The following is a 7725-nucleotide window of genomic DNA, read 5'->3' as shown; positions in this document are numbered from 1 at the left end:
GTTAATGTTGTGTTGGTGTCGGACATGGACACATGTTTGATGTTAAAATATTTTTAATTTTAAAAAGTTACATAATTTAATGTAATTATGTGTTGGTGTCGCACACCGACACATGTTTGATATATGGATATCTCAAATTTAGAGAAGACTAGTTACTCAAATTTAATGTAATTTTGCATGAACATTTGGGCATAGTTACTCAGAACTAGTTACTGGTGGTTCTGCTTCAGCAAAAAAAAAAAAACAAGGCTTAGAAATATTGTCTTTAAAATTTTATTACATAAACAAAACTAATAAATGATCCCGGGCACTGGTTAAGGAAGTAAATATAGTAATTTTTGTATTGAAAGATGTGTAATCAATACATTAAAAATCTAAAAAGTGTCTATTTTAACTTACAATTTCTTCTTTTGGCTTCCTTAACCAGTGCCCCGGAGGCACAGGTTAACCCTAAATGAAATTATGTAAGGAAATATATAAATTGCAACAATTTATTACTATGATGTAAATTGAAATATGACATGTTATTTTGACATAATAATTATGTTCTGATCCAATCTGAACATATAAACACATTATACAGTAATTACTTAAATATTTGAACACTGACAACCAAATAATTTTATGACATTTTTGGTGAGTTATAGTTATGTCATTGTACAAATACAAACAAGTACAGTGTGATGTCTTTTGCAATGAAAGATTGAATACAACCTTTTCACCAATGTCATGTGTCATGGCTCCTTCCATTGGACCCTTTCAAGTTCATCTCCAATAGTCTCTTTCTTTCTCTCAACAATGGTGCAATGCAATATTCCTCCTTGGTTGTAACCAATTATAATAGGACATGACAATGGATGTCTCTCTTGTTTTGTTTTGACTTTTTGGTAAAAAAAATGTAGAAGATTTTTTATAGAAGATGAAGCTTGGAGATGAAGTCTTAGAAGGATTGTTTAAGGAGGGAGATAATTGAAGCAAAATGTTAAAGACTCAATGTCAAAGTTTTCAAGAAGAATATAAAGTTACTTTGCATAAACTGAAGAAGAATAAGGAGCATATTGAAAAGATATGTTGAAATCTAAGGGGGGGTGGAAGCTTGAAAAGCACTTATTTCATAAGTTGCAAGAGCAGGTAGGATGCAGATCCAGGATTGCTAGCTGATACAAATAGAAGTTAAAGAGTTTATTATAGTTGCTATCTAATTTGTCCTGGATGCCTTTTATATGAACTTAAGGACATTAGTTTTGTTCTTGAGTTTTGTCTTAAAAAATGGGCCTTAAGTTATGTGGTAAGTTTTAGAATTTTGCTCTTCTCCTAACTCATTTTGCTCATTCCCAACCAAACATCTGAAAATACCCCTGCATGAGTTAATTCATGTTAGTGTAATTCTGCGTGATTTATCCTACGCTGTGTGAGTTAACTCACGTTAGTGTTCATCTCTGCGTGAGTTAACTCACGCAGAGGCATTATGGTAAATTCAGTTGAGAACGAGCAAGAATAGTTGCGTGAAGAGCAGAATTCTAAGTTTTATGTGATATAGTTTGGTCATGTGACTTTAATTTGAAATATATAAGACCATTAACAACGGGATGGTCTTTCTTTTGTAGACTTGATACCTAATAAATACTTTTATTATGGGGTAAAAAAATGGTTTAAATATAATGATGTAGATTTATTGATATATAATTAAAAAGTCTCGTTTAAGAAATTTGTATAAGATTTTAGGTTAGATATATGAGCTCAAGTTCCAATTTCATGTAAGTGGATTTATGAGGTTGCTAAATGGAATTACTCTATGCAAACCAACCATTTATGTTGTGATTTGTTTGAGTAGAAAATTGGGTAAGCAAAAGTGAAATTGAGAATTTTGGATCAATAAAAATGGGATTCAATTAAACTAAAGTTCCATTAAGGCATGTGAGTTGAATATTAGCTTTTTAATTTCTTTTTTTTATTATTGGTCCAGTGACCAACACATACTCTTCTTTTATTATTGGTCCGGTGGTCACTAATCTAACTATGCCCTTGGTACTATTGGTTTCACCTTGAAGACAAACGTTAACAAAGTAAATTGACCTAAATTTTTCTTGATTCCAATTATTAAGTGTACAGATTATATTAAGGTCCTGTTTACCAAACAAGGAACTAGGGTAGGAGTGCCCACATTGTGGACGGATCTAAATGTCACTATAGTTGGATTAAGCCAACTAACATTAACATTTTTTTTTTAATAAAATGATGAATTGTTATAGGGAATTCGAGTTTGATTTTTAGGTGAAATTCTTTTGGTCAAATATTCCGACTGAGCGTGTATTTGATTGTGCGGTGGGAAGAATTGATTTTGGTTAAAAGTAATTCTGACTAAAAAACATGCATGTGTAGATTTGATTGGGGTTTCGCCACTTGTGCGATTAGGTGTCGGGCCTTTTATGGTAGGACGCGCAGCCCTAAAAGCGGCGTCAAGCAAAGTGACCAAACATGAGAAAGTGTGTTCCAACAATCAACATGTTTTTATACCATTTGCTTTTGTCACTTTCGGTTTCCTAGCATCAGAGGTTGTTGACCTTCTACATAGAGTTCAAAAGGTTATGATAGCAACGTCATGTCTCCTAGGTCAATGAATGTTGTGTTTACGATAATTGATTTTGTCATCCAAAAAGGCTTGGCGGTGCAACTTGTTGCCCGCTTGTCTTCTATTCAAGAGTAAATAATGGTTTATATATTATAATCAAAGATATCTTGATTTTTTTTTTTGAAACTGTAAAATATTATTAACCAACAAGTCCGTGCAAGGTGCACTAAAAAGCTCGGGTGGAAAAAAAAACAAATTACAAGGGGAAATCGATTACCACAAAACACCGTCTCGAACAAAAACCCCTTAAAAAACCACCCCATAACAAAAACACAACCGCTGCCTCCAATGGAGGAAACCAACAGCAGCAGCTGCCCAGATCCAGCAGAAACCGTTGCAGCTGCACATAGCAGCCACAACACCATAGGCATGGCAACTGCTATGACTTTGAAATCTAATAACAGCACCAAAATTCAAGCCCATAGCTAAGTCATTACCCTCTGAACAACCCCAAGCAGATGCCCCAAACCTGCAACACCTATCATAGCCCAAACCGAACCAAAAAACCGCTGCACAGCCGACAGAAACAGCACCAACAGCTGTTGTTCTGTCATGACAGCAAGCCAAAACCGAAACCACTGGTCCCCAACAGTCAACCACAAACAACAACCATAGGACAGCCACAACCTTACCTCAAAAGGCATTCTCGAGGACCCCAACTCCACTCATAAAACAAGCATACCGTAGAATTTGATCTTCCAAGCAACCATCTCCACGACAACACTTTTACCTCCTCCACTAGCACATCCCATCTAGCAATAACATTATTAAAAATTCGGTCATTTCTAGCCTTCCAAATCACCCAAATCCCGGCCTCCCAAATCATTCGTAACCCGTTCCGAACTTTCTTAATAAAAGGACCCCCACTCCAACACTTCCAATGGATAAAAAGGTTCGGAGGCATTATAAAATTCAAATCCAAACAAGACATCAAACTCAACCAAACATTCCGGGCCAAATCACAATGAAGGAAAAGATGTGAGGTAGACTCGGAAAAATCCATACAATGAACACAATTACTTCCAACACCGGGAGGTAAACAATTCCGGATTCCAAAATTAACACGCGTCGGAATCCAATCAAGAAGAGCCTTCCAAACAAAATCCCTCACCTTAGACGATGCCCCGGTCTTCCAAATTTGTCTAAACACTCTCCTCTCACCCTCCGGACACACCACCTCCGCCAACCCTCTCCCCTCCAACTTGATATTAATAGATTTCACCGTGAAGATGTCATCTTTCTCCAACTTCCACCGCCATTTATCCTCCACCTCTCCCAACTCAAAACCCTCCAACACCCCCAACAACTCATCAAGAAGATTAACTTCCCAAACGAAAAGTTGACACCTCCAACTAAACCTCCATCTCCCTCTGCCCACATTGGAAATCCACATCTCTTGAATCGTTGCTTCTTGGAATGTTGCAATTGAAAATAATCTATGTAATTTCATCATAAAAGGTTCACCTCCTCTCCACGCCGTTTTCCAAAAACCCGTTGTAGCACCATTACCCACCTTCCTAATCACGTCCTCATAAAACCAATCTACCTCATTACCTTTAGCTAAGGACACCAAATCCTTCCACCACCTAGAAGCATTGGTCTGCCACACACCCACCCCTTCCTCCAAAAACTCGCCAACCTTAGAACCATATCTTTCCACAAGAATCTCCTTCCAAAGCGTATTACCCCCTTGCAATAACCGCCATTTCCACTTTGCAAGAAGACTCAAATTCACCAAAGAAACATCCCTAACACCAAGGCCACCCACCTCTTTCGGTGGACACACCACCTTCCAACTAACCCAACTAATCTTCCTCCCTCCCTCTAAACCACCCCAAAGGAATTCCCTTTGAATTCTAACCACCTTCTTCACGACATTAAACGACATTTTGAAAAAGATATCTTGAATGTTAGTAGAATTTTAAAAACTCTTCTGATATGATAAGACTAAAAAAAGATTTGTGTTTGGATACATGAATGTAAAAGTGAATTAAACTATAAATATGCATGTGAAAATCAATTTTAGAATCAAAAGTTACAAATCATAGCTTAAAGTAAAATCAATTTTGAGGACATAATCAATTCTACTCGACAATAATCAAACATGTCATAATTAATTTTACACCTCTAGAATCAATTTTGGTATTCTAGAAATGGAACTAAACATACATTGATTTCATTAGACATTTTCTCTTAAAAACTGGATAATTAACACACAAAAAAGAACACGAGGTTAAAAATGAAAACACAATAACATTTTATAAACTTAGATTAGATAATCATACTCGTATATTGGGAAACTTCACAAAATTTCAACTAAATGAAAACTAATTTTCTTAAGGATTTTGTTGGGTACAATTGTCTTTAAGGATTGAACCAAATGGATTTAGAAGTGTAATATTAGAATTGTTATGATTAAATCATTTTTTAGATAAATAAATAAAATTTAAATTTAAATCTTTTATTAAAAATTTGTTTGATATATAAAGTAGAGGCTATGAATTATACAAATTTTTTTAAAGAAGGCTATGAATTATGCCCCGGTGTAAATGTATTATTATTGTTGTTGAAAATATCAACGCAAGTATCTATAAATGATTGATTGTTCATTAAAACTTTAGATTTCTATAAAATATCAAAAAAAAAAAAAAATTATAATAAATTTTTGGATGCTGGGCTACGAGCCATCCCATCCTATAACTCAAATGGAACACAATTTAATTTTAGAGAAATGATATTTGAACAACTGATTTTTGACAACTTTTGTGATAACTTTCTCTCTCAAACTCGCATTCTCTTTTTACTTTCTCTTTATATTGTTTTGGTTTTAATGTCACTATCTAAATTTATTTGTAAATTTTAGTTGTCCAAAAAATTGTCCCAAAAAAGAGCTCTTCAAATAACATTCCTCTTAGACCATCTCCAATGGTCTATTTAATATTCCATTCAACAGCATTTTTGTCTCCAATGATGTGTTTAACAAGTGTTGAATGGGGGAATAGAAGAGAGAGAAGATGAATCCATTCGACTCCATTTAATCCTGCCACGTGGTGCTTCAAAATTGGTCAAAAACGGGCGCGTGCAACACACGTGCCGATAGGGCGCGTGAGCGGTCAGAGGTTCGGAGAGAGAAACGGTTTTTGGATAGATAAGGACACGTGGCGCGTTTTAATTGGTTGTCCAGATTCTTATCATTTTAATAATTGTACCTCAATTATTTTGTTGTAAATTAATTTTAAAAAAATAAAAAATACCAAAATTCATGATTTTTTTTCATCTATAAATAAAGACTTGGATCATTTGATTTGGACACAGAAAAAAAAAAAAACCAAGTTTTTCACTATCTTCATCTTATTATTATCTTTCTATTAGCAAACTAAGTGAAGTTTTAATCTTATTTTTTGTGAAATGGATCCCAATAATAACCATTTCAACACCCAAAATTTTTCTAATTATCCATATAACTACGAAAATCCCAACAATTATCCAAATCCAAATCAATTTTTCAACCAACGTCCTCAAAACATACATCAAAACGTACCTAATTTTGGTTTTCCACCAAATTTCAACAAGTCATCCTATGTTCCAAACTTTCATCCATATTATGGATCTATGATGAGATATCCATCTCAAACACCCCCGTTTAATGGTTATATGCCAATGGAGAATGAAAATTTTCCTAGTGTTGGTGCAACTCAATATCCTGAATTTTCAACACAAATAACTCCTGGTGGCATGGCAGTTGCTAATGAAGTCACTCCAGAAGATTCAACTCCTAAGAGCAAGAGAAGTAAGGAACCAGCATGGAACACTCAACAAAATTTGGTTCTAATTAGTGCATGGATTAAATATGGAACAAGCAGTGTTGTCGGGAGAAACCAGAGAGGAGAAACATATTGGGGTAAAATTGCTGAGTATTGCTCATTCGATTCTCCCCGCGATCTAGTTGCATGCCGAAACCGTTTTAATTATATGAGCAAAATAATAAATAAATGGATTGGTGCTTATGAAAGCGCTAAGCGTTTGCAAGGAAGCAGTTGGTCGGAAGATGATGTTTTGACAAAAGCGCAGGAATTATTTGCATGTGGGAAGAATATTCAATTTACTTTAAATGAAGAATGGCACGCTCTCCGTGATCAACCACGTTATGGTAGTCAGATGGGAGGAAATGTTGGGTCAAGAAGTAGTGGATCTAAGAGATCTCACGAGGACTCTGTAGGATCTAGTGCTCGTCCAATGGGTAGGGAGGCAGCTAAAAAAAAAGGTAAAAAGAAAAGTAAGGACGCTGCTGGCTTGGAGGAGGTGGAAAAGGAGTGGGTTCAATTCAAAGAAATCAAGGAGCAAGAGATTGAACATTTGAAAGAGTACACCAAGGTGCAACAGGAGAAAATGAAAATGTATCTAAAGTTAAGTTCTGAAGAGCATCTTGATGACCGGAAAAAAGAGCTGTTGGAAAACTTGGAGCGTGAGCTGTTTTGAAATATTTGTTTGTATTCGGTCAAAATTGTCAGTGTTGTCTAGCTCCCAATGTTTACTTTAATAATTGTCAGTGTTGTCTAGTCCTCAGTGATAGTCCCTAGTGTTGTCTAGTCCCTCGTGACTTATTTCACCTACTATTTGCTTTAATAATCATGCGCACTATGTGCCCATTATTTCACGTACTATTTGCTTTAATAATTATGCACACTATGTGGCCATTATTTCACCTACAATAACTTATTTCGAATCCGTCAATGTCCACCACACAATGTGCTTATATATAGGGACTCATATCTACTTCCAATTTCACAAATCTCATTCATATCTAATTCCAAAAAAACTATCAATGGACCCTTTTGATATCGAAGCCTACTTCCAAAAACGTGATGTTGAAGACACTTATATCGTCAACCGATTTATTCAGCGTCGAAAAAAACTAGAGGAAGGTAGTGCATCTCGTACTAGAAAATATTTCAATAGAGATCATGCAGCGGCAAACCAAAGACTAATTGACGACTACTTTGCCAATGAGCCTACATACGACGATGCAATGTTTCGTCGTCGGCACCGGATGCAAAAATATGTTTTCCTTCGAATCGTTGGAGACCTTTCAA

The 7725-nt window shown here is 35.5% G+C and overlaps 1 protein-coding gene across 1 annotated transcript; it reads left to right on the top strand.

Moving 5' to 3' along the window:
- Positions 1-6247: 6247 nt before the first annotated feature.
- LOC120577051 (glutathione S-transferase T3-like) lies at positions 6248-7111 on the top strand. Its single transcript, XM_039827954.1, has one exon. It carries the CDS (start codon positions 6248-6250, stop codon positions 7109-7111), a length of 864 nt encoding a protein of 287 aa, XP_039683888.1.
- Positions 7112-7725: the final 614 nt, after the last annotated feature.

The sequence above is a fragment of the Medicago truncatula genome, chromosome 7 (assembly GCF_003473485.1).
Source record: "Medicago truncatula cultivar Jemalong A17 chromosome 7, MtrunA17r5.0-ANR, whole genome shotgun sequence".
Classification (NCBI taxonomy): Eukaryota; Viridiplantae; Streptophyta; class Magnoliopsida; order Fabales; family Fabaceae; genus Medicago; species Medicago truncatula.
Note: the sequence above shows the minus strand (reverse complement) of the source record. Positions and strands in the feature narration are given on the sequence as shown.